Raw genomic sequence first — 27416 nt, forward strand, 5'->3', positions numbered from 1 at the left:
TCCAGGCCTGGGATTCAAGTACCAAAAGGACTATGAAGAAGGCGCTGCTACCTAAGAGCTCATCTGCTCCTCTGCAAAATCCTGAACTGCACTAAGCAGCATACGAATCTTTTGAAATACAATAACTTGGTTTAAAATTGTCCTATGTTTAAGAGCTTGCCCGTAGCTGCATTTACCATACCACATCTGATTATACTTTCCTTGTCGCTCAAATTCTGAGCTTGAAAATTCACAAGAAGGTAAACATGGCACAGAGAAGGACCTCATGTATTTTTATAGCACCCATGTGGCCACTAATAGGAAGTTTTATGTTACAAAATTCTATGTAGATTATCTTGGTTGATATTTTTTATGTACACATTTTATGCTGAACACCAAAGAGAAACGTCAATACCTATATTAATTAGGAGTTTGTTCACACTTCTATTATTGACCCAAATAATTTCTTAGCTTGTTTTTGTTAAATTCACTAAAAACGGATGTATGAATTTACACATCTTGCTTTCTGGGGCAAATAACAACTAGTATTTTCGCATGACAATTTTAATCAACACATACAGACCTAGAATCATAAGCAAAGCAAACCAGTATTCAACATTTACGTGAAATAATATATTCAATGTAAAGTAAAACATACCTATGAAGTGTGAAATTATCTTACTAGATCAAGAAAATAAGCTCATAAAATTAAATGTAAGTTTATATTCCAATTTAAGAATTTTTTTAAAAAAATTTGATTTAAAAAGAAGGTAACTTTTCTGGCTCATTTTTGACATTTCTTTATTATTGGAAGTCAATTAGTACTGTGTTGTGTTGTGTTGTATTATGTTACATACATATTGCATTGCATTATATACAGAAGAGAGAAAAATGAAAAACAGGTGCTTTGCATAGTGAAGGATAGTTTAACCAAAGAATGTCTGTCAGTCTGGCAAAAGGCAATGCACTGTCTGAAGCAGAAAATCTGGATAGCAAGCAGACCCCCGACCCTACCCGTTCAGTTTACCCTATTTTCTTAGAATTTCTAAATATCCTGAAAATCAAAGAAACAGGGAAGTCAGATAGATTCACGTACCAGAAAAATCTGTAAATACATACCATCATTTATATCCTAAAACAGATAAGGTTGCCTTCAAATAAGGTAGACTTTGGAAATTTATTATTTTGTTCTATCTCAACATTTAGTCAGTGTGTTTAGTTTTTAAGTTATAATAGATACTTCAAAGATAATTCAGAAAACAGAGGAAATAAATCAGTAACTAAACCCTTTAAACTCATCCACTGTGAATAGTTTAGGTATAAATTCTACTTATATTTATAAAATTTTTTAGCAGTTATAATATCACATACATAATTTAGTATTTTTCCACTTAGCATTACTGAGTATTTCTTTTCCATGTTATCATAACACCTTCACAGCCATTACCTTTATTCCCACATGAATGGTAGATATTAGGTTGTTTTCACTTTACTCTTGTGGCAAAAATGAACTTTTTTTCATAAATGGTAAAGTTAACCTAAATATTCTGGGTTTGTCTAGAAAGTAGGAGACTGACACTGTAAACAAGATCATGATATTCCTTTAAAAATCACATTATTATAAAGATTTTAATACAATGAAGCAAAAAAAAAAAATCATGAAAATACTTACCCTTACCAGCTATAGGTCAGCAAAGGAATGAAAAAGCATATTTAAATGGATTAGGAGCATACTGACTTCTATAACTAGTCATTTTAATTTCATATCATTTTCTTACTTTCTACTAATGACTCTAAAAGTTGTTCTTCCTAGAGGTGATCAAAAAAGAAGAAAAGGAAATGCCAGGGAAATCGCAGAAGGGAAGAAAATACTAAGGGCTAACTACTCTCTGGAGAAGTCCAATGGGTGGCTTCTCTGCGAGAGGTCAAGATCAGTATTCTCATTCAATGAGGTACAAACACATCTTTCTTCCTTCCTCCCCTCCCCCCACCTTTTTAAAGAAAGATGAAACAGCAGGGTCTTCTGTGATAGAAAACTTTACTAAACATCTGGAATACAGGAAAGCTGTTGTTAACATAACCAAAACAGTTTGGCTTTTTACAACAAGTTTGGATTTTTTGGAACAAGTGAATCAAGGGGCTAGAAAACTCCATCCCACTTAGCCTAATCAACACTGCTTTGACAATAGGCTGATATCTGATCGTAGAAAGGTTTTGTGAGAAAGAGAGTACATGGTTATTTGAATCAACTGATTACTAGATCTTATATTCATTAATTCTATATTGCATAGTCATGGCCTTAATGTTCTAGGCCAGGGGTTGGGTATTTCTTGCACTTAGGATATGAAAAAAAATACTGAAACACAAGTGAGGAGACCTTTTCACAAAAATAATGTTCAAGTGGTTCTCAAATGAGGGTGTTTCTAGCCCATCTTTAACTCTGCCCCCCCCCCCAACATTTGGCAATGTCTGAAGATATTTTCAGTTATCAGGTGTGGGGAGGGGTATGGTTTGCTACTGGAATCTAGTGAGTGGAAGCCAAGGATGAAGCTAAGCATCCTATAATTCACAGGACAGCCCTCCTGGCAACCCTTGAAACAAAGCATTATCTGGCCCAAAATGTTAGTGCCGAGGTTGAGAAATCTTACTCTAACTTGCAAAAAAACAATCATTCTGTTTCTTGTCAGGATGCAGTCATGGAGAACAGATTTACCTCCTACCTGAAACAACTAAAAATTCAGAAAAAAATACATTAAAGAAATAGTTCTCAAAACATTGGACATCAGACGACCCAGGAGAGTGATTCCTGAGAAACAGGAAACAAATGTGGTGAGCTGAGGATCAAGTTAAGACCCGGAAAAACTTTCAAAGCTGAGGCACAGGGAACAAGAACCCACAAAGCACTAGCGTGCTCCCCAAGTTGAGAAGATGGACCTGACAATTCAGGAAGGTCAAAATGGCTAGAGTCTGCCTGCAAGAATACGGTTTCCTACCCCTTCCTCTTTCCATATTCAGTTGAATACTGATTGCTTCACACATGTGAGGAGACCACCTCTGGCCAGAGAAGAAATCATCCTAAAGGATGAGAGGGGGCAGTGCCGAAAACTCACACAGAGCCTGCAATAGTACTTGTTCTCAACAGTCAGTAGGAAACCTCAAAATTCATGGGTCATCACTTAGAGTCTTTAAGAAGAATCGTGGTCCCGAAATGGGGAAAATTAATCCAAGACTAGACACTATTTAGTTCCACCTAACAAAACTTAAGAGTAAAACCTGAAAAGATTGAACTGTTTCCAAGTGACTTAACTGTGTCTTAGAATAAAACTATAGGACATTTTCATGAAGAAAACTACATCAAGGCACATTATAAACTAACTGCTCAACACCAGTGTTAAAGAGAAAATCTTTAAAGCAGCTAGAGGGAAAAAAGACATTATGTACACAGAAACAGGCAAAAATGAACACATTTCTCATTATAAAACAAGGTGTTAGAGTATGAGGCAAAATCTTTAAAGTACTGAAAGAAATTTTCTTTCAAAATGAAGGTAAATTACTTTTTCATATGTAAGAAAGTTAAAAGAATCACCACCAGACTTGCACTTAAGTCACAAGAAGTCTTTCAAGAAATATATTTTTTTAAAGATTTGACAGAGAGAGAGAGAGAGAGAGAGATAGCGAGCAAGAGAGTGAGCACAAGTGGGAAGCAGCAGGCAGAAGGAGATGGAGAAGCAGGGTCCCCGCCCAGCAGGGAGCCTGATACGGGGCTCAATCCCAGGACCCTGGGATCATGACGTGAGCCGAAGGCAGACACTTAACCAACTGAGCCACCCAGGCGCCCCAAGAAGTAAGAGATTTCTACAAGACAACGGAGAACACTGGAACTGGTAACTACTTGGGTAAGTATATAACAAATATTTTCTCATACTATTTAAATTTCCCTAAAAGGTAATTGACTGTTAAGGCAATAATTATAATAGCAAGGTATTGTGGGATTTATAATATGTGAAGAAGTAAAATGTAGGACAAGAATAGTCTAGAGGCTAGAAGGGGAGAAATGGAAGTATACTATTTTAAGCTGCATATACTATTGATGAAGTGCTATGAAGATGGACTGTGGTAAGTTTATTTTTATTTTTATTTATTTATTTATTTATTTATTTATTTGAGAGAGAGAATGAGAGACACAGAGCATGAGAGGGAAGAGGGCAGAGGGGGAAGCAGACTCCCCGCTGAGCAGGGAGCCCGATGCGGGACTCGATCCCGGGACTCCAGGATCATGACCTGAGCCGAAGGCAGTCGCTTAACCAACTGAGCCACCCAGGCGCCCCTGGACTGTGGTAAGTTTAAAGAGGTATACTTCTAACCCTGAAACACAAAGGTAGCTGGACTTGAGCTCATATTCCATCTTTAATTTTTGGCTTAATGTGCCATGAAGATGCCCAGACGTGATAGTGAAAAGAGAGAAGTTATTTGATACGAGAAAAATACAAGACCAAAATAATGCATGTCAAGATGTTACTCCCCTGGAGAAGAACCTTAATAGTAGAACCTTTTAACTGAAAAGTCAAAAATTGAATTTAAAGTCATAGAAAAACTGACATTACAGATGAGACCAAAGAAGCTTTGCAAAGGAGTGTAACAAGTTAGAATATTTGGTTTAATGATTATTAAAGCTGTGTTTGAAAATATTTCTATAACTAGTAAATCATTTGTTATTAATCACTTATAGATTCAAGTGAAAAATAAATTTTTTTAAATGATTTAAATTAGCATACAAAGGATGACATGAATACTAAGGTATTTAGATAAAGTTGGCTTGATGACTTGCTCTTTTTTATCAATCTACAACAGAAAATAGCCCTATTATCCTTCTGGACTATTAAGAACAACCCTAGGAAGTGATGGTTCATCATTTTGGTGTTCTGGAGTCCTATCAATGCTTATTTGATTTTGTAATACTTTTCCCATTTTTATAGAACATGTAAGGTAAAACAGTAAGTTTAAATAAATTTTATTGGAGAAGTTTTAGTGTTTTCTTATATGTTCTGCAGATTCCCAGATATACCCTAATGCTTGGCAAATTCAGGACTGAAAACCCACGCAACATTTATTCCAGATCTGTGTGAAAAAATTAGAGAGTTGATTCTATGGCTACTAATACAAATGATTTTTATTCAATTAGGAATTCATTAATGATGTAAACTATGATACTGAACAAATGTGTCTCAATTTTATATCTTATTAAGGTTATTAATTGATAATCCAATTATTTTTCAACAAAACTTACAAAGCTGAGCATCTGCATGGAGAGTCCCACCTTTAGGATTCAGTTTCTGGGTTTGAATCGCAGGAATGGGTTTATATGACTGACCTGTGGCCCTATACATGGCCTGAACCCATAATATTCTATCCTGTTCATCATCACTGGCAAATATCACAGTGTCTCCTTCTTTAACTGCATTAAAGAACATATGACCACCCTGAAGACCTGTGGAGGAAGAAAGACGTCATTAAAAACTTACATAATTGGCAGATTTCAAGCTCATGCGCTAAACAGTCACATGGAAGAGAATCAGTTTGACATTGGTAGCTCAATGCTGTTAACAGGAGAAAGGTTTAAACTTCCATATAACTTTAAAAATTAAAAACAGCTTAAGGAAACGAACAGTTCATGACACAGTAACATTCTGCAAGCCATAAAAACCTACTCCATAGAAATATATAGCACAGTCTGCAAACTCAGGCCAGAGAAGAAAGTCTTATCTTTTGGCACATTTCTCATTCTACATGCAGGAGAAATATATGGTGATTTTAGCAGAAAAGAAACACAGGTAGGGCAAAAACAATACTTGTATCTGTATGGTATTTTATCCTTTGCAAAATTCTTTGACAAAGAAGCTATTTTGCATTTTTCTGTGACCAATTAGTGAATGGGATCACAGATTCCTACTTTTAATCTCTCCATATTAAATTCCTAATCTCTGTATTAAATCTACATATTTCTTAGTATTGCTTTATTAATTTCATTAACCTCCACATATTAATTCATTCCCTCACCAATGTTAGATACCAAGCATCTAGTACATACGTAGTATTAATATGGAAGTAGGGAGAGAATTTAAGAATGTGATATGGGGAAAAAAATTGGTAGAATATACAAAAATTCATCTGCTGCTTCCTTCCCTATTTCTGTCTCTTTTACCTTTTGGCTTTCCAGTAAGAAGTTCATATAAGCATTGCTGATATTTCTCATATAATTTTTCTATTACAGTAACTTTCACATATTGTATCGTTGTCTTAAAGATAACAGAAATGAGGAGTTATGGCTAAAGCTAAGTAGCCCTCAGAAAGATATACTTTGAATCTCATGAAGTCTTGTCTAGGTACATAAATGAAATATGCCCTCTATTCATTCAATGGAGTTTGAAACCTAGAACAGAGACAGGATATTTATGAGAATTTCATCAATACATGAATGGCAGAGAAAGCGATACAATTTAGAATTACCTGGGTGGGGGTCTGTGTAATCCACAGTGTATCCTTCCAGTTGCATTAGTTCTTGTGGTTCAGACTTTTTTTCTCTATAACTGCACATAGCAAATGTGTATTGGCTAACCTGTACAAGAAAAGGTTTGCAGATTGCTTGCATTAAATTTCTTTTATTTTTTATCAGAAGACTCTTTGCCAAATTTTAAAGATAACATGCTTTGCTCATAAATTATTAAATGTCAGCATTTTTCAAAACCTAGCTCAGGGATTAAAGCACCTTTCATCTGTCAGCTTGCAGTTAGGCCTTCCATGCCTATGATCCAGCATTTCCCAAACCAACAATCTGCTGGCCAAGATTCTATGAGATATTAATAGAAGCACCATAAAAAAGCATTCACATCAAAAATAAGTTTGAGAATTACTGGGTTAACTAAAGATAAACAGGCTTCTTCTACAGCATGTTTTCTTATGACCTTTAATAGGCTAACATACTTTGTGAATCTCTAAGGGTAAGACAACAGGAACATTCTCAAACTTATACGATCATGGAATTACATATTATTTTATTTTTTTTAGAGAGAGAGAGGGAGAGTGTGTGCTTGTGTGGGAGAGGGCAAGGTAGTGGGGGCAGAGGGACAGAGAGAATCTTATGTAGGCTCCAGGCTCAGTGCAGAGCCCACGTGGGGCTGGATCTCACGACTCCAAGATCCTGACCCGAGCCGAAATTAAGAGTCCAACACTTAACCAACTGAGCCACCCAGGAGCCCCATGGAACTACATTTTAAAGCATGCTTATTTTAACCTTTAACTAAAGCAAAAGAAAAAAAGATTTTAATAAATGTTGAGAATTTACTGTAACCAAACCCACAGGAAGGTCCAGGGTAAGTGAGTTTTAGGCAGCCAGTGACTTAACACTGCCAAGATCCGCTGTCTCTCCATTCTACTTCTCTTTCGAAACTGGCTTCATTTTCTTGTGGGGCAGTCTGGTTGACCTAGAACCACAGTTGCAAACAGCTCTCAGTCACCTCCCTGGCTGTCCCACCCTGAGTCATGAGGCCGTATTTGCACCAATCACCGTGGCTAAGGGGTAAAAGTAACATTAGCCCAATTTGGGTCAAGAGCTTACATCTGTGGCCAAGAATGTCACATGCTACAACAGGTGGGCTCTGAGAAGTTCCCCCAAAATAGAGACAGGAGGTGCTGTTCCCAGCAGGAGATAAGAATGTTTGGTAGATTAATACCTAAATTGCAAAATATCTTACAACACAGGATCCATGGAAAAGTTTCGGGTAATGTGAATTATGCCCCCTTTCCACTTTTAAATACAGATGAAACTAAGAAAACATAAAAAGAGCTTTTAATAGACAAAGATTAAAGAGGACTCAAAAGCGAGCTAATTATGAAAGAAAAAATTACATGGACTACGTTAAAATTAAGAAATTCTCCTCATTAAAGGATACCACGAAGAAAGTAAAAAGGCAAAGCCACAAACTAAGAGAAGATGTATGCAAAATATATATACTTGACAAAGCACTAGTATCTATCGATATGGAGGGACAGATAAGAGCAGCAACTGAGGTTACTGAGAGACGAGGCGATTCTGCTTTAGGACTGCAGCATCAACTCCTGCCTGAGGCTCCAGCCCACTGGAAACTTATATTCTGTAAACCTTACTATGTATTACGCAATCCCTTTGAGCCAGCAAATCTCCTTCTAAGAACTTATTCCAAATAAACGAGTATTCAAAGATGCATGTGTAGTGTGTTCATCACAGTATTGAATATAAGCAAAAACTGGAAAAACCAGCAGTGGTTTGGTTAAATACATTATGGCATGACCACACAGTAGAATGCTATTCAGCCATCAAAACACATGACAGATTTTTTTTTTCCCAGACATGGAACTATTTCTAAGATAACATCATAACATAAAAAGTAGGTGAAAAACAAAAATGTGCTCTTTTGGGTAAACACTATATATACATATGAGTAAGATACAGACTAAGATATCTATAGTAATTATTAGAAGGTGCAATTGTGGGTGATTTTATTTAGAGTTTTTAAAAAAATATGAATTATGTTTAAAAAAATTTTAAGTAATCTCTACACTGAATATGGGGCTCAAGCTCACAACTCCTGACATCAAGAGTCACATGCTCTACCAACTGAGCCAGCCAGGTGCCCCTGAGTTATATTTTAATGAGGAGAAAAAGAGTACAGCTACTTATTTTGAAAAACAAAAAACAAAAAAACCCCGTAAAACCTTTGGGAATCGTGAGGCAAATAACCTGAAAACACCTGTGGTTCTTGTACTCTGAAGTTCTCCTTTTCTTGCCCTCATAGACTGTTGATGAATGTACTTTTTCACCTGCCTATGCTCAAGGCTTACAGATGAAACCTGGTAGTGGCTCCTACAGTGATTTGTTACCAAAGGCGGCTTCAGTTTCCTTGTGTAAAAAGGTATGATTGTGGGGGATTTGGAGTGATTGGGAGAGGTGTGGTGGTGGGTGGTGAATGATGACATTATACTTCCATTATTCGTTCTAAAAAGAAGCTCATTCTCTTACTTAAGGGCAATAACTTAGTCTCAAGTTCCACTATTCTTACATAAAGTGATTTAATGTAGTGTTATCTTAATATAAAATATTTCAAGCATGAACAAAAGTACAATAATATACTAACATGTCTATTTTTTAAAGATTTGAGAGAGCAAGTGAGAGAGAGCGAGAGAGCGCATGTGTGCAGAGGAGGGGCAGAGGGAAAGAGAAACTTAAGCAAACTCTACACAGAGTGTGGAGCCTGACACAGGGCTCCATCTCATGACTCTGAGATCATGACCTGAGCTGAAACCAAGAGTGGCTTTTAACCAATTGAACCACCCAGGTGCCCCTGAATCATAACTTTTTTTTTTTTTAAGATTTTATTTATTTATTTGAGAGAGAGAGAGAGAGAGAAACAGCATGAGAGGGGAGAGGGTCAGAGGGAGAAGCAGGTGCCCCGCTGAGCCAGGAGCCCGATGTGGGACTCGATCCCAGGACCCTGGAATCATGACCTGAGTTGAAGGCAGAAGCCACCCAGGTGTCCCCGAATCATAACTTCTTGTATATATATACTTCAGAATTTTTTGTTTAGTTTTATCTACTCAAACACATTTTCTTTTCTCTCTCCACAGAGGTAATCACCATGCTGAACTTTGTGCTTATTATTTCCATGCATGTTTTAAAAGTTTTATTACATATAATATTTTAGGTTCCTAGACCCAATTCCAACCTGTTGGGTATGTAGGCAGGGTGGCTTCCACACCAATAACAAACAATGCTCTGGACACCAGCTGGGTGTCCCACAATACACTCAATTCTAACTCTATACCAAGAGAGCACACAGAATTAGAATTCCACAGGTTAAGGGTTCAGTCCTACAAGACTGCCTCAACCTAACCCCCTTTTCAGATGCCAGTCATAACCCCAGGCTGTATAATCTATAGATTGGAGGTTCCTATCTACCCTTTCCTTGTACTTCAGATGCTAGTCCAAATTATTACCTGTATTTCTGACGGGCTACAGATTAGTAGGAGTTCCCACAACCTCCTCCCTAAATCAACTGTTCACCAGCCTGGAAACTCTCCCAATCCCCTTCTTTTAGGTTTTTATAGAGGCTTCATTACAGTGGCATGACTGATTAAATCTCTGGCCATTAGCGATTTATTCAGTGTCCAGCCCCTCTCCCCTCCCCTACGTCTGGGAGGGTGAGGGGTAGGTGAGAGTGAAAGTTCCAACTCTCTAATCACACTGTTGGTCCTCTAGGCAAGCAGCTGCCCATCCTTAGGTGGGTTCTACAAGTCACCAGTAACATAACAAAAGACACCTTTAGCACTCTTTAGGAAAGTACAAGGGTTCTGTGTTAGAATGGGGATGAAGACCAAATATATATTTATTATAAATCACAATTACCATGTAAGTAAATTGATAAGGTATTTCTTCACACACTTTAAAACTTTGTATGAATGAATCAGACACATTTCTTCTGCAACTCCCCCTCCCCAAAGTTCAACATATTTAACCATCTTGATACATACACTTCGAACTGAATTATCACACCTTACCCAATGTTCTAGTGATGGCCTTCAGTTTCTTACACTTGTTGCCATTAAAAATAATGCCCAACGGTCATTCTTGCACACATGTGTGAGAGCTATTTGAAGGGCTACAACAGGGAGCGGAACTGCTAGGTTGTAGGGCGTGTGTATCTTCAACCTCACTAGATATTTCAAAACTACTTTCCAATTCATACATACACCAGTGGTACATGAGAGCTCCTGATACTACCCATCTTTGCCGAACTTGGTATTTTGAGTCTTTTTATATTTTACCAATTTTGATGAATGGGAAGTGGTATCTCACTAGTACCTGAATTTACAATTTTCATTACTAATAGAGCTGAGCATTTCCTCATGTTTTTTTACACTTGGGATTTCTTTTTCTGTGGGTTTCTTTATTAAACAAGTTTGCTCATTTTCTAATGTATCAGTCATTCAAATTCTTTTTCCACAATCAGTTTTGCTAAAAGTTTATTTCCTTTTTTGAGTGCTTGCAAAGAATATCTTTGCATTTTGTTACTTTATGTTTTCTATTCCTTAATTTCTGTGAGCTTTATTATTTCTCCCTTCTTTTGGGGGGTAGTTAACTTTATTCTTTCATGAATATTTTAATTCATCTACTTAGCTTAGCCATTTTCAGTTGTTATTCATTTATAATTCAACAAACCTAAATGCATGTATATTTCGGTTTATTCTAAATTTACCTTCGCTTCATCTCACAAGTTATATATAGCATTTTCATTAGTTCAGTTCTATTTCTCATATTCATTTGTTCTTTTCTACATGAGTTATTTACAAGTGTGCTTTTAAATTTGGATCTGCAGTTACACTTTTATTACTGAGTTTTAAAGTAATTCCACTGTGACCAGAATGATTCAGAATTTTGGTCTTTTTTGAGACCTGCTCTATTGCCTAGGGCACAGCCAATTGTTAAAAGAATGCTTAAAAAGAATGCATCTTTTGCAATTATTGTTCAGTGATTATATCCATTATATCAAATTTACTAATTGTGTAGAAAAATATACTACACGGTTTTCTGGTATTTCTTCCGATGTGTCAGTTATTGAGAGGTATGTTAAAATTTCCTGCCCATGCTATCTACCTGTGACTTCTTCATACAATTCCCTCGAATGTTGCTTTATATTTTTTTGAAGACACATAATCTTACACATATATGCCTTATACTAAAATATGTTATCTGATAACAGTCAATATTTATAGCAGCCCTTGTCTTTACCCATTTTTTGGCCACTACTGTTTCTTGAATCACACTCCCTCATTGAGTTCAATTTCCTTCTTTAGTAAAATCTTTTAGAGTCAGTGTTTATTTTAAAATAAGTCTTTAATTCTCCCTTATGAATGACTGTTTAGGTGGTTATATAGTATGCTAGGCTAGTAATCCTTCAGCACTTTGAAGATATTATTCCATTGCCAGAAAGCTTATATATCCATGTTGAAAAGTTTGATAAAGTCCAATTGTGGTCTCTTTGTAGTTAATTTGCTTTTTCTCTCTGATTTCTCTTAAATGTTCTCTTTATCTGTTAGCCTGTGTTTTAATTTTTAATTAAAAAAAAATAAGTAAACTCTACCCCCAATGTGCGGCTCAAACTTACAACCCTGAGATCAAGAATCACATGCTCTACCGACTAAGGCAATGAGGCACCCCTGTTATCCTGTAGTTTTACTGTGAAATTCTGGGGAGTTTTAACGTTTACCCTGATTGATAATTGTAGTATTTCTTGTATCTGAGAATTCATGACTTTTATCAATTTTAGAATCTTGGTCATTATCTTTCCAAATGTTGACTCTACCTCATTTTCCCTTTATTCTTTCTTTAAATTCTATCAGAAGTATCTTGGAACTTTAGATTCTTTCCTATCTTTTAGCTCTTTGCATATTTTATGCTTCTTCATTTCTCTATGCTGGGTAGTAATTTCTTAAGATTATAATATTCTATCATTAATTACATCACTAATTTTCTCTTTAGATGTGTCTAAACTACTGTCTCACCTGTCCAAAAAGGGTGTAATTTCAATGACTGTTTTAAATTTTTACTAGTAGCTCTACATAGCCCCATTCCAAATCTGCTTGTTCATTTTTCATAGTATTATGTTCTTTGTTTTGTTCTTTTCTTGTACTTTTGAATCAGTTTATAAATTTCATCACTGTAAATGCAATTATTTTATAGTTTATATAGATGACAATTATTACTGAAATTCTTGGGTGTATAAATAATTAATTTATTGTTTTGTAATTTTTAATGATGAGCTCATATCCAGCACCAGTTCATCTGGGGATATTTTATAAAACCTATGTTAAAGGTTCATATTTCCAAAAACAATTTTTTTTTTTTTTAAATGTCAGATGCCTCAGATACATCATCAATCCAGAAGTACTGTTTATGTTAATTTCTTCACTTGGGCATTTCCCTTATATTTGTATAAAATAAATTAGAACTTCAACATTCTCTGAGTATAGGTTAATAGTTACAAATTCTCAGGAGTCATTTTTACTCCATATTCAGAGCCTAAGGCCAATATAAATTTACTAGCCTGGGGGCAGTTTTTCTTCTAGTCCACATTTCACGGGGATCGAGCTCTTTTAAGTTCTTTAAGAGAAGATCTCTTATCCAAATTCCCACTTTGAGAATGCCTCAGGGTATGTTTTCTTTCTCTAAGTGAACAATAAAATCCCTACACACCAACATCAACACCTTGTCCCCATAAACCAGCCCCAATACGGCTACAAGATCAATGCACAAGCCTTCACTATTTGGTGCGTGTGGTTTTCCTTCTTGCAATACAGCTAGGCAATACAGCTGTTATATCTTACCCAGCATTTCTAGGTGTTTTCCACAAAAGAATTCTTAGCATTACCTTAGGGCTAGCCAAGACCACCAATTTGAATCCTTTGGCTAATCCTTCAATTTTCTTCTTTTTTTATGGAGCTTCTGAATAACGGGTCTAACTTTCCTATGTATGAGGAAAAACACTATACATTATCGACACAGTTCACTACATTCCAGGAAAAAAAAAATCTATGATGGGGTTAGTATATGAAACCAAAATATGTTCAGATTTGTCTTAGAGTTAAAATACAATTATTAGACTTCAGGAGACGAGTACCAAGGAATACTTTTGTGACCAATTATTAACAAGATAGAAAATTTATTGAGCCAATAATTCATAAGTTTCCTTTCCGTTCTTTCATTTGGAAGAATCTTAAAAAACTGGCTGAAAGAAAGTCTTCTGACACATCACCACACGAAGAATCTGGAATCTGCTGGGAGACAGATGACTCACACAGAAAGGTCTGTCTTCCCTGCACGGCTTGCAAAAATCTCCCGCAAATATTAGTTCGAATTTATAGCTACCACTGCGTTTGGTACTCCAGACAGGCTCTCCAACAAGACTCGCCCACTTTTATTCATTTTTCCACCTGAACTCCCAAGCAGGAGTATATCACCTTCACCTTTAAAATCGCATGATTTATATTTCCTAATCTAGTAAACCCTACTCCTCCTTCCAGGACCCTTACAAACTTGTCCCCTTCACACAGTTTCTAGCTGCATTTACTAGTGTGTGTTCTTTGTTTCTGAGTCACCAGCTCCCACACTGTCTGGCATACAGTCCCTGCCTTTTAATTTCTCCATGAAGTTAAACTTTTTCAATTCAATAAAATATTCAGCCACATTCGAAAATCGATTTGATAGTACAGATCACATACTAAGCCTTGTTTTAAAAAAAAAATACTAAGAGTCTAGCAGTCCAAATTACCCAACTTGTACTCTTTAACGAATCTTCCTCCACTTACAAGTAATATTTGATTTTTTTTTAAATATCAAACACTCCAATTAAAATGTTCAGGAAACAATAAACATGAGGCTAAATTCATTCCTTTATCTACTAGTCTGTCTTAAGCATCCATTTTGTGATGGACCCAGATTTCAGACATAGAGGAACCACATTCTTACTTTTCAGGTATCCTGGTAGCTATGATGTGATCACAGTCATAAGAAACCCATTAAAATGCTAAGAGAATTCAGGAAAAAACAAAATGATATAATAAATCAAAAAATAATTGGGAAACAAGTGATTAGGGAGTGATTATTTTAAAAAGAAATTCCTACTTTCTCAAAAACATCTGATTCACGTAAGGGGGATCTTGCTGTATTTTCTGTTTTTACTTGGAAAGAAAGGTAAAGCCAAAATATTAGAAAGTAGTGCAAACTGAAAACTGACCTGGAAAAATAATAAGCAGCTTTGGAATTGTAATGGAACTTAATAATTTGTATAATTTCATTCTTATATATATATGTAAGATACATATTATGTAATAGTATAGATCGATTAGATTCCACACTATAGGTTTACTTTCTGATAGTACTGTCTTAACATTCTACAAGGTATTTAATCAATAAAAATTAACGAATGAAATATTGTTACATTTGATAGAATTATAGATTTTGTGTGGAGAGGATCTTAAGAGAATACATTTGGAAACTGGAGACTATGATATCTAGAGGACTCAAGTCTCACTAAATCATAAACAGTTAAACCCAGAGCTAAGCTTCAATGAAAAGAAAACATAAGATTATTCTCTAGAACATAGTGCTATTGAGGGATCAGGGTTCTGGGCCCTTGAGATGATGATCTCAACTCCAGAGTTCATAGATGAGGAAACTGACTTTCCCAAGGTCACCTAGGAGGAAATAGTCATCTTCAGTCTAGAAATACAAGTCTCCTCAAATCTCGTTAGGAATTCCTTCTAATATACCATATTATTTTATAATTCACATTCTGAAACTTATACTGCTTTCCCAAATAAGCCAATTACTTCTCATTTTCTGGCAAAGTTATTATTTAAGATAGCTATAAAATACATAGTTATCTGTAAGAAACTATAATCAAAGACTATTAAGACTACTATAGGTATGGGAGAGAAAGGAAAGTGAATTGAATAGCAAGGAATTTGAGGCATTATCCCTTTATTTTCTTCTCTCAGATACATATTCAATAAATCACCATTTGTTTTACAGTAATTCCTTTTTTTAAAAAAAGATTTTATTTATTTAACAGAGAGAGAGAGACAGCGAGAGAGGGAACACAAGCAGGGGGAGTGGGAGAGGGAGAAGCAGGCTTCTGGTGGAGCAGGGAGCCCGATGCGGGGCTCGATCCCAGGACCCTGGGATCGTGATCTGAGCCGAAGGCAGATGCTTAATGACTGAACCACCCGGGAGCCCCGCTGGTTATATTTTCAATGCATATAAAATTATCATCCTTTGAGGTGTTTAATACGGCTCTTAAATTTTCCTTGGTCTGAATATTCTCATGCTACTTTCTCTCGATATTCTTGCTGTTTGTGGTGTAGCTCTTAAAATCACCATACATATGGATTTGTTGTTTAATCCTACTCTGAGAATCGGACTCCTAATACGTATATTTAATACATGTATAGTAAGAATGAATATATATATATATATATATATATATATACACACACACACACACACACACATAGCTGTCTTCTGTTTTAGGGTTTTAAATTTTTTTTTTTTATTATGTTCAGTTAGCCACCATATAGTACATTAGTTTATGATATAGTGTTCAAAAATGTTTTAGGTTTACTAAAGTTTTCTCAGTATCCCATTTTTATTCTATACTAGTTACTTTAAAACTTTCAAGGACAGAGCTAACCCCATATTTTCTCTATTAAAAAACAAAATCATTTTTGACTGTTTCTTACGTAACTTAAGGAATACAGCCTGTTTTTATCACTCCATTCATTAACTTTGACAGAAATCTGGAAATCAGCTTTCACATTTTGTTATAATTACTTCATGGGATGTCTGGGTGGCTCAGTTGGTTGAGCATCTGACTTGATTTCGGCTCAGCTCATGATCAGGGTCCTGAGACTGAGCCCTGCATCAGGCTCTGTGCTCAGTGGGGAATCTGCTTGGGATTTTCTCTCTCCCTCTCCCTCTGCCACCTACCCCCCACCGCTCTCTAAAATAAATAAATCTATCTTAAAAAAAACTACTTCATACTTCATAACTTGTTCAGGAATCATTTTTCATGTCTATATTTGGCTCAAGATATTTTATAACAGTAATAGAGATTTAGCTCTATTATCATTACTCTTTCTTTTATATTTTAAGTTTCATATTTCTGAGAAACTATACTCATTCATCTCAAATACCAGGAGTTCTGCTTTAAACATTTTCAGGGAGGTGACTTACAGATCACAGATGTATACTAAATTCTCAAGTCACACAATTTCCAAACAATTCTCTGTAGATCTAACTCCACTGACTTCTGTAGTTGAGTGTTAAGATGTAGGAGGCAACACACATTTTTTTCAAAGATTTTACTGGAGACGGAGAGCATAAGCAGGGGGAGGGTGGAGGGAAAGGGAGCAGCAGACTCCCCGCTGAGCAGGAAGCCCAATGCAGGGCTCCATCCCAGGATCCCCAGGATCAGGACCTGAGCCCAAAGGCAAACGCTTAACCAAATGAGCCATCCACACACCTCAACACACATATTTTTAATAGAAAAACATATTTTATATGAAATGTTTGAAGATATCTTCTCACTAAATTTCCTGAAATGTGGAAGTCCGTTTATCTGCAGACTAATTTCTTTTAAATATCAGAAAATGTTCCTTTTATTGTTTACTTTCACTGTTACTTTTATTGCTACTCTGTTTTATCTGTGTTCTCTTCTCACTTAGATAAGCAGATTTTTTTTTTTTCATACTGGGTATTTCTTTAATATCTGCCACTGTGGGTAGAGTTTTCAGACTTAGAGCTTCTCTTGTCTTCTGTTACTGACTTCATTCTGTGTAGTGTTCATTCTGTACATTATTGCCTAAAACGTGGACATCAATTTGTTTTTTGTTTTACTGCCTTATTTCTGTCAGATCTCTTCTATTAATCTCAGCCAACTCTCATTTTCACAAGCTTTTCAATAGAGTCCATGTTTCTTATAAATTAAGCAAAATCAGTTTTAATATTATAGAATCCCTTCATAGTTCTCCAGCCCCGCCCCCCCCCCCCCCCCCCCTTGCCTCTTATCCTCGAACCATGAGTGATCTTTCCAGGTCTGATTTTTGCCGAATGACAGGAAATTCTCATTGATTACCCTTCATCTCCCACTAGAGAACTGACAGGATTTACCTCCTCAATCTCAAGCTGGAGAGAAAGTAGAAACGAACAGCTTTCTCTAACCCAACTTTCATTTTCTAGCAGGCATTTATGTAGTGAGGTTTGGATAGGAATTCTTCCAGTTGCAACAGGATGGTTCTCTACATTCAGAGGCAAAACAAGGTATTTGAATATTAGATGGTTTTTACATTTTTTGCTTTTGGCAGAATTACAGAAGGAACTAATTTAATTATAAGATGATAGAATACTGGGGTGCCTGGGTGGCTCAGTCGTTAAGCGTCTGCCTTCGGCTCAGGTCATGATCCCAGGGTCCTGGGATCAAGCCCTGCATCGGGCTCCCTGCTCAGCGGGAGACCTGCTTCTCCCTCTCCCACTCCCCCTGCTTATGTTCCTGTTCTCGCTGTCTCTCTCTCTGTCAGATAAATAAATAAAATCTTAAAAAAAAAGATGATAGAATACTAAAAATATTTTTAAAAATTGTTTTTATGCTAGATCACTATGTGTTTGGGGCATCTAACTTAGGAACTTACACACACACACACCAGTTGAGAAAATGAGTGATGCTTGACAAAACTGTTTCCATCTACGTACTTAGGTGAGCCAGGCTTCTCCATACTTACATATCTAAATAATGCTATAAACAAGGAATCAATCTGAAACCCTTTCTCATTTTAGAAAAAATTACTCATTTACAGGAAATTTGGGAAGGGAAGCTACCAGCTCATGAAGATGGGCATTTACAATAAAATTTAACTTTTTTATGTTTAATAATTATCCTTCAGGTTTTGTCATGTATCTATATACTTTTATCAGTTGTCTGCTAGTCATGATTGCAAATGTACATCAATGTAAAATAATTTTTAATACTTAAAGGCTTTTGTTTATGAGTGTGTTTTTTTCCTTTTCGCAGTCTTATTTTTATTCAAGCGAGGTAGTTTACCTGACTTGGTTTGTTCAAACACTGGGAGAAAGGGAAACAAATCTGGGTGTTTAGCATAAGTAGTAGCTATTTTTAGGGAAAGGAGCTTTCTGTCTTCCCTATGTTATTTTTTATGTCTCTTAGATTATCTCTGTTCTCAGCTTAAGTTTGTTTATTTATGTGGCATAAACAGAAGTTTATTGTCTCCCTGTTCTGGAGGCTAGAAGTCTAAAATCAAGGTTGGTTCCTTCTGAGGTCTGTGAGGGAGAATCTACCCCTGGTCTCTCCCACCATGTCTAGTGGTTTGCTATTAATTTTTGGCATGTCTTGGCTTGTAGAAGCATCATCTCCATCTCTGCCTTTATCTTCACATGGAGTTCTCCCTGTGTGCATGACTACTCCCAAACACCTTCTTCTTTAGAAGGACACCGGTCATATTGAATTAGGGGCCCACCCTTTTCCAGTATGACCTCATCCTAATTAGAACACTATTTCCAACTAAGGTCACATTCTAAGGTATTGACAGTTAGGACTTCATAGGAATTTTTTTTTTAATTCCAACTTTGTACACTTCTTTTTAATTGCAGAGAAGCATGACAGAGTGATCGAAGAGGATTCTGAAACATAATAATTATTTCCTAAAAGTAAAATTCTGTTGGGGAAGACCCAGAGAAATAAGAATTGGAGGAGAAAAAGCTAATAAATACAATTTTCAATGGTTACAGGTAGCTACAGAATCACAGCAGCATTAGATCCTATTTGGCATGCTTACAATTAACTAATGGTTTTATTTTAGAAACTGTACCCACTGTGACTATTTAAATTTATGATGAAAAGTTTACAATGACCTGAGGCACCTGGCTGACTCAGTCAGTTAAGCATCTGGCTCTTGATTTTGGCTCAGGTCATGATCTCAGGGTCATGAGATCACGCCCTGTGTAGGGAGCCTGGAGCTGCTTAAGAATCTCTCCTCCTAGGTCGCCTGGGTGGCTCAGTCGGTTAAGTGTCTGCATTTGGCTGAGGTCATGGTCCCCGGGTCCTGGGATTGAGCAGTAGGCTCCCTGCTCAGCGGGGAGCCTGCTTCTCCTTCTCCCTGCTTGCTCCCCCTGCTTGTGTGCTGTCTCTGTCAAATAAATAAATAAAATCTTAAAAAAAAAAAATCTCTCCCACCTCTCCCTCTGCCTCCCCCCCACCCCCTGCTCTCCCTTTAAAAAAAAAAAGTTTACAATGACAAGAATGTACAATAACGTATAATAATGTACAAGTTGTACAAAATTATTTTAAGGGACATATTAGCAAAAGAGTTTGAAGACTAGCATGAATGTAATCTGGTCTTTTAGAAAGATATATTTAGTCCTTCTTTGACATCTTTTAGAGATCTGGGAATTAGTTTTTCATTGTTGACTAGTCAGTATGGTAAATAACTGACTTCAGTTCCATTTGCATTTATAATTTTCATATCTTCCCCCGTTCTTATGGGTATTTTCCCCTCTCATTCATTCATTCAACAACTATTTACTCAGTATCTACAATGAATATTTCTAGGTCCTGAGCATTACAACAATGTCCCCAGCCTCAGAATCAGAAAAAAAAAATTAGAAAAATAAAATCAATCTCATACAGAATGGAAAAGACTCCACAAATAAAGAAGTATCTCAAACAATTTTGAGTGTGAATTATTTTTGAAGAAAAACAAAACAAAGAGAATGATATTGAAGGGAGTATATTTTCGATAATTGGGCCAGAAAAGGGTTCTCTGAAGATAATCATATGAAGGTATTTCAAACGGAAGGGAAGGGGGACAAGCCAGGTTTAACAGGAGTCTGCCACCGCAAAACAGAAGTCCCACTTTCATTCCCCCTCGCTTACTCTTTCCAAACCATCTCAGATATGACCTTGGGGAAATTACTTTAACCCTTACATACGGCAGTCTGATTTCCTGTCAAATGAGACAAGGATAATGCGTCCCCCAGAGCTCTGGGAGAACCAGAGATAACTGATGTAGAGCACTTGGCACCTGCTTGCCTGTGGTGCAGGAGTCCCCAACAAGTTTCCTGACACTCTGCTGTCAGGAAACCATCATCCTTTCTCTCTTCCTTTGCGACTTCCAAGAATCCTTTCATTGGGGGTTGGAGATGTGCCTTGTTGCTGTAACAGAGTGAAGGCACCTGGCCGATTTGGGGACTGAACTGATTTTGGGGACGTATGTTTCTCTGCTGCGAATGACTTGAGGGCTGTTGGCTTTCCTGTCTCGGCTTCTGTGTCCCAGCCGCACTTGGTTCTCTCCCCACCTCTCTCCTTTCCTCTCTTTCTCCCCTCCAGGTTGTTTCTTTCCCATTCAGATCACAGACTTGTTGAATGAATCCATAAATGAACAAGAAACTGAGAAAGAAAACGTGGAGATGCCTAAATATAGTTTTAGATATTATCCACCCCCCCTTGTTTTTTAAGATTTTACTTATTTATTTGACAGAGAGAGAGAAAGCAAGAGAGGGAACACAAGCAGGGGGAGTGGGAGAGGGAGAAGCAAGCTTCCTGCTGAGCAGGGAGCCCGATGCGGGCTCGATCCCAGGACCCTGGGATCATGACCTGAGCTGAAGGCAGACGCTTAACGACTGAGCCACCCAGGCACCCCTCCCCTTTATTTCTAATGGACATTATCTTGATTATACATTTTAATGTAGGTTTTTGAAATTGTTACTCTTTTTAAAAAAAGGATTCATCTCTAAAGATTTCTACATTAATTATGTTCATGTGGTCATGCACTAAAGAACCCAGACATGATATGTGTAACCCATCTAAAGTGCTAAAAATTTGCTTGTCATTTAAGATCTAGTCTTCAAAATTACCTGTCAAAAGGCTTGTTTTTCCACATGTAATGTAAAATGCTTAACATCAGTGTTGCTTCTTTGATATAGCTTGGTACAGGTCCAGTAGCTGTTTTATGATTTAAGTACTATATTTCTAGCTAACTTTGAATAATTATTTAACACAAACAGTATATAAAATTTTAAGTACCAAATTCAAGATCTTTAGAAATACTAAAAAAGCATAAAACAAACAAAAAAACCTTCACCTTCAAAGGAATCACCTACTTTCTAAAGCCATAGTGATTTAAATGATAAAGTTTTAAACACTTGTTTCATTTTGTACTTCTTTTAACATTTTATTTAATATTTTACTATCTCAAAAGTCATTCACCAGACCCAGAATCTGTCATGGATTACTGGGCCGTGGGTTTTAACAAAGAGTACAGATGGAAGAGTAACAAAACACCAACGACTAACAAAGCTATCACTAAGAATTAGGAAACCCAACCCAGGAGACAACTGAAAAAGTACCATTTGGCTTTTGAATACATTGGTTCCAGAAGCAACTATGAATACCATCCTTTTAACTCCCTGCCTCCTGGTTCTAGTTCCATAAAATGATGCTGCATTTTACACTTCTTTGGAGTTCTTTAGTATCCCCAAGAGCTTTCACGTTACCCATCTCTTTTGCAAGGTCATGTTAAAGCACATTCCTGAAGCAAACTCTACAATGAACTGTAGGGCACATTCCAGTGAATGCTTCTGAATAGCATTAACACCTTATACCTACTGGTTTGCTAGCCAATATCCAAACTAAGGGTAACTGGGAGAAGTTGCACTCTGAAAGAAGTGTCATCATCAGTTGGCACTAAGTTAAAATATGTCACTGAAAGAGAAGCTATGGGACCGGGGGGTAGGTGTGGGGGTCACCCTGCTCCCTGGGCTCCCAAGCTGGAGATTTTGCAGCCTTCACTCTGCTTCATCACCACATGACAGGGAATTAGACAGAAACAGGTGGTCTGACCTAGTATTTGTTTTCACTTATAAGCTTACTTGTATATTACCGAACAAAGCTTATATAATATACTATATTGCAATTGAAAATCCTTTCAGTGGAAAGATACAGCAATGACAAACATCCAATATCCTTAACACAATCCACTCTTAACTCCATGAAGAATGGATTTATTGAAAATTGGGGGATATAAACAGACTTTAATCTGAGGGCAGCATTAAATCAGGTTTTGGCATCACTACCTTTGACAGGGCACCTTCACTTAAGCTGCTAAAGGTCCCATGAGGTCTCTGCATCTGGTCTGGGAATCCTCCCATTTCATTTTCAATTGCCAACTTGTTCAACACCTGTCTGTGTCCACATGTGTGAGTGCTAACTATGAGTTTTGAGAGACCACAATATTCGCATTTGCATGCCGTATTCCTACTGCAGAGATCATGTTAACAGCTGACAGCTTAGCAACTGCCGCCATCTAATTTCAGTAAAGATTAAGGCTTAAAAAATCCTTAGCTGGAAACGTTCTTGGCAGAGGCCAAAGGTGCTGCTAGACTTATTTAAAAAAAAAAAAATCCCACAGCTTAATCAAGGAAAAGGAATATATTTTCAAGATCACGATGGATTTGAAGGGAATATATGTTTACTGTTTTGACCAAACGGCATAAAAACGATTTAGCAATTGGTGTATAAATTAAAGAAGGGAAAGGCAGTCTTTTAAAAACAATGCTCAGGGTGATGCACATATATTTATTTAACAAATTGTTTCTACTCACATTAGATTATAAGAAAGACTAGGTCCTTGTTTTCATGGAACATAAATTCTAGAACAGGTAAAGAAATAATAGGAAAATTTTTAAATAAAAAAAGATCATTTTGATTAGAAATAAATGTTCTGAAAAATAGAAAACAAGGTACTGGGACACGGAGTGTGTTCAGATACTTTGGATTGGGTGGGCAGAAAAGGCCCATTTAAGATGACATTTGACCTGGTACTTATTAAATGGATAGGTAGAATGAGCCAGCCATGGGGAAATGAAAACAATAAAATGTTCAGAATTTCTATAGATGGGTTTAAAATAGCCGAACATCCACTAGATGAAAGAAAGGCAGGGGACTTAATTCAAAGGCATATTCGCCTAGAAATCACCCACTGAAAAATAAACCCATATTATGTATTTATTTGAGGTACATTTGGAGAGGGAGGCTAGTGACTCTGAGGTACTAAACTCCAATTCTTGGCACTGTACCTAATCTGGGGCAAAACACTGCAAGTTGAAGTGCTGCTCAGTGGGACAGAGGACTCACCAAAGAGGAAGCCAGGGCCCAGAACATGTAGGATCTTCTCCGGGTCATGGTCGGGGTAATTCTAAGTGTAATGGGAAGTCATAGAACGATTTAAGCAGCAAGTGGCAAAATTGGAGTTACGCCTCAAATAGATTATTTTGGCAATGCAAACAAGGGATTATAAGGAGAATGGCAGAAAGTGGAAGCTGCTACGATGACATGGTAGACAAGAGCAGTGTGACGATGAGAGCAGTTTCAGCTAGTCCAGCGGCAGGAAACCTGGAGGACTACAGTCCTCTGTTCTCTGTTCTGGCTGTACATCAACCAGGACACCGAGGCTTTGTCAGGTACGCCCAAACAGAAATCAGTTTTATGTCCCACATAGAGGTGTGAGAAGGAATCCAAATTAAAGGACAGATAATACTCACTTCCTTAAATATTTACTGAGTCTTTACTATGTGGCAGGCATACATGTATGTATGTAGAAAGATCTATATTGCATATAAATATACATATACACATAAGCTACACATATGCACAGCATTTAAAAATTGAGACTTGTAAAGCAATAAGAACAAAACAAAACAAAACAAAAAACCCTGAGCCTACCAATACTTAATTCTGACTTCACAACATTGCACAATTCTCATTCACAGGTCCTCTGCACTTTTTTGTAGGTACGAGCAATACAATAAGAGGAATCAGACAGTTTCCTGGAATCTAAACATGAAGACACAAACAAAAGTTTTAAGGGAACACCGGGTGTATATAAAAGAGGCATTTCTGCATTGGGATCACCACCTGATCCATAGGAGATTCTCCTTACTAAATCCAGCCCCATGTTCACTTCACCTTTTATAATTTTAGCTCCTGAGATACAGGTAAATGATAATAGCTCATATTTTAGAGCTATTTTGAAAAGTAAATGTATTGTTAATTAATGTCCAGGGGTAAACTGTATAAAATAATAGGACCATTTTCTTCTTCAAGATGGAAAATTCAATGATCACAAAGCAAGAATTATCTTAAAAAATAAAACTGGGTGTTATACACAAACAATGAATCATGGAACACTACATCAAAAACTAATGATGTAATGTATGGTGATTAACATAATAAAAAATAAATAAAGTTACCAACAGAAAAAAAAAAGTGTGCTAAAAATAAATAATAAAAAAATAAAACCTAAAGAAAAAATTCTTGTCCACTAACATTTTGTTCCAAATAAGCCTCACAACCAATAACTTTCAATTTTCTTTCATATTGCAAGTGTGTGCATCTTGAAAGATAAAATAACACATGCTATCTGACACATAACGACTACTTATTAATTACAAAAAATGACAAATGAAAAAACAAGCCAAAGTTCTGGTGACTAAGTACTCCTGAGTCATCTAAAGCTTTATAATCTTACTTATTATCGGTATCCCATGCCTTTTGGCTCAGTTATTCCATTTCTGTAAGAATATTCCCACATACACACAAAGCTTAATATATAAGGACTGAGTGTGTGTGTGTGTATGTGTGTGTGTAGTACCATTGCTTATTTTATTTTTTGAGAGAGAGAGGGAGAGGGAGGGAACAGAGAGGAAGGGAGAGATGGAGAGGGAGAGAGAATCTTAAGCAGGCTCTACCCTCACTGCAGAGCCCAACTCAGGGCTTGATCTCACGACCCTGAGATCATGACCTGAGCCAAAATCAAGAGTCGGATGCTTAACTGATTGAGCCACCCAGGTGCGCCCTACCATTGCTTATTTAAAAAAAAGGAAAAACTTAAATGTCCAGAAAAGGGGGAACTGTTACATAAATTATATTAATCCATACTATGGGATCCAATCATCCAGTCAAAAGAATAAAGTGGATTTTTATATACTGACATGGCACCTCATCTGTAATATTTTTAAAGGGGAGCAAAGCAATATATAGAATATATATATGGACTGATTCTATTAAGAAAATAAGCACACACAAATAAGAAAATATGTGTGTGTGTGTGTGTGTGCAGAATTTCAGAAAGCCACTCTATTGGCAGTGGGTACTTGGCAGTGATCCTTTGAAAATGAGAATGGAATAAGGTGGCAATGCTGGTAAGGTAATGTTGATGAGGGCCTTTCATCTTCTCCATAAATAATTCTGTATGATTTGATCTCATCCTACACTGAACATGCCCTGGGTCTGTAAATTTTCAATCAATTTAAAACATAAAGCTAGACAGCCACTATCCCATGGCTTTCTTGATCCGACAAACAACACATTTCTTCACTTCACATTGCTCTCAGCCAATAGCTGATGTCCTAAGAGTAAATCTAGACCACATAACTTTATGTCGTAATGGTACTCTCAACTATGTGACAGCAGCGTGCTGCAGTGGGTCTCCGTGTGGACTGAATATTTCAGGTAGCAACAGGCTGCGGCAGCCACTTCTTTTAAGTCTCAAGCAGACTTCTGACGGCGTCTCACTAACAGAGTGCTTCTCGTATGTTTGCAGCATGTACGGACCACTCAGTGACGTGGCTGACTGTTTACATCCTGTGCCAACTCAGCTGATGTGTAATTAACATTATGTCTTGATAGCCTGCTGTTGTTTGCAGCAACTTCACGTCATGATTCTGACACATCGACAACAAGCAGTGAACACTTTGATACAGGGCCAAAACAACACTGATGTCTACTTCAGTTTCCAGTGATGTCACCCAGTAAGTAGCCTTCACGAGCATGAGACTTTCTGTGCTTTCACTTAATGGCCATGTCTAGTCAAACTGTTTTGTACCTCATGAAATTAATGATCCACTGTGATGATTCCTATTTGTGTGCATCACTTGAATCTTAGCATTAGGGCAGGGAAAATAAAAGTTTACTCTGTAGACTAAATTTGGATTTGAGTGCTTGACTCTACCACATACTGACTTTATAATTCCAGGTAAATGATAGAACTCCTTTGTACACAGATTGTATCTGTACAACAGGGGTCATATTTATTACCTATCCCTCAAACATACCTTATTCTGAGGATTAAAAAAGATCATGTGTTGAAAGTGCTTCACATAAATGTCTGCTACTACTGCTTAATAAATATTAGAAAAAATATAGCAATAACTGGAGTGGGTGAGGGCTTCAAAAATGCCTGGATTTATCACAGAATATGCAACATGTGGGGGACATAACGGTTATTTGAATGGTCATTCGCAGATTACAGAATTAGGAAATAATTCAGTTTGAGTAAATCAGAGAATTCTAAAGATATTAAATGGTTGTACTATAATGAACAAAAACGTATTAGTGTCATAAGTACACTTTACAACAATGGTATCCTCCAAATCTAATACTAGACCACTGAATACGCACAAGAAAAATGAGTAAGAAACACTTAAGTTTTGGTAAGATGTCAAACACACTCTTCTAAAATCAATTGTTCTTTCAGTTTGGCTTGGACCAACATTTACCACCTTCATTTAAAAAAGAAAAGAAAAAGCAGCCTCTTAAAAAACATGAAAATCTATTCAGTATACTCGTAACTGTACGGACTTCAGAATCTAAATGGGGACCGAAACTAATCTTACTTACGACCTTACTTGGAAGCTAAATAAGCGCCCCACATTAGTAAATAATTTATTGTCCTATTTTGAACTCTGCTTCAAATGTTTTTATGAAAGTCTTTTCACCTCA

General features: G+C 36.7%; 1 protein-coding gene across 11 annotated transcripts in view; it reads right to left on the reverse strand.

Moving 5' to 3' along the window:
• Positions 1-27416, reverse strand: part of CADPS2 (calcium dependent secretion activator 2) — a 516958-nt gene that overhangs the window by 150404 nt on the left and 339138 nt on the right. For all 11 annotated transcript variants that reach the window (XR_004682085.1, XM_035021019.1, XM_035021016.1 and 8 more), the window contains 2 exons: positions 6487-6595; positions 5267-5467 (listed from right to left, as the gene is read on the reverse strand). Coding sequence is in view for 10 of the 11 variants with exons in the window: in XM_035021019.1 (XP_034876910.1) it covers positions 5267-5467; positions 6487-6595 (310 nt within the window). In the remaining variant the exon portion in view is untranslated. The remainder of the gene's footprint in view (positions 1-5266; positions 5468-6486; positions 6596-27416) is intronic.

This window comes from Mirounga leonina, unplaced genomic scaffold, assembly GCF_011800145.1.
Source record: "Mirounga leonina isolate KUSES-001 unplaced genomic scaffold, KU_Mleo_1.0 Mir_174, whole genome shotgun sequence".
Classification (NCBI taxonomy): Eukaryota; Metazoa; Chordata; class Mammalia; order Carnivora; family Phocidae; genus Mirounga; species Mirounga leonina.